The sequence below is a fragment of the Penaeus monodon genome, chromosome 33, assembly GCF_015228065.2.
Source record: "Penaeus monodon isolate SGIC_2016 chromosome 33, NSTDA_Pmon_1, whole genome shotgun sequence".
Classification (NCBI taxonomy): domain Eukaryota; kingdom Metazoa; phylum Arthropoda; class Malacostraca; order Decapoda; family Penaeidae; genus Penaeus; species Penaeus monodon.
The window spans coordinates 13,730,340-13,731,217 of record NC_051418.1 but is presented as its reverse complement, the minus strand read 5'-3'; the positions used below and the strand labels follow the sequence as shown (position 1 = coordinate 13,731,217).

The following is an 878-nucleotide window of genomic DNA, read 5'->3' as shown; positions in this document are numbered from 1 at the left end:
ATTAACCTGCAAATATTCTCAATATCAACTGTAAAAAGCTAAATCAAACTTGTCATGCTCCTCACCTTTGGAGAAGCTGATGGGGAGTCTGGGCGTTCTTCATCAGACGTATTGTTGGAAGACACATCTGAATCATCACTTGATTCATCTGACGTGGACGACTCCTCTGATGTCTTTGGTGAAATTGGCGAGAGTGGTGGCTTTGCGTTACTGGATAAGATCACTGAAGACTGCACTTGGGCTGCATGTATCCCTCCGTGTGTAACAGCCGATAGTCTTACATCTGTTACGGGTCTGTCCCGTTCCTTTAAGCAAATGAATATGCCAAGGTAAGAACTTTTTTGTGAAGGTTCAGTCCCATTTCCATTAAAACCATAATCAATGTTTTCTATTTAAAAATATTCTAAAATATGTAATCCAGTCATAAACATAATCTAATAAGGGACTAAGAAATAAAGGCAAATATTTCTCGACATTAACTTCACTTAAACTGACATCAACGATGCAAAATTATGATCTGTAAATAACGGCACACAAGACTAAAATGAAGATACTATACCTCTGCAGTACGGACTCTTACCTCATCCTCCTCACTATCCTCCGAGAGTCCGAGGTCATCATCAATATTACTTCCATCACTGAAAACATTTAATAAATTAGAAACGGAAAAGAGTTCAACCTATACTCTTCAGCTCCATGTAAATAGCATGAGACTACTTTCTAAGGGAAAGTATTTCCACTTTACTCACGGTTGTTTTGTCTGCCTTGGACGTGACAGTTCAACTGTGTTGCCTGGAAAATAAAACATTACTAATAACATGTATCACTAAGATATTATTCGAGTATCAGATTATTTCTATACCTGAATAAAGGAGGAA

At 37.6% G+C, this 878-nt stretch overlaps 1 protein-coding gene across 1 annotated transcript in view; it reads right to left on the bottom strand.

The window, feature by feature from the left end:
• Positions 1 to 878, bottom strand: part of LOC119594054 (AF4/FMR2 family member 4-like) — a gene marked incomplete in the record, with an annotated part of 85,679 nt that overhangs the window by 25,062 nt on the left and 59,739 nt on the right. The window contains 3 exon segments of the mRNA XM_037943090.1: positions 66 to 305; positions 560 to 638; positions 750 to 792. Of these exon segments, the coding sequence (XP_037799018.1) occupies positions 66 to 305; positions 560 to 638; positions 750 to 792 (362 nt within the window).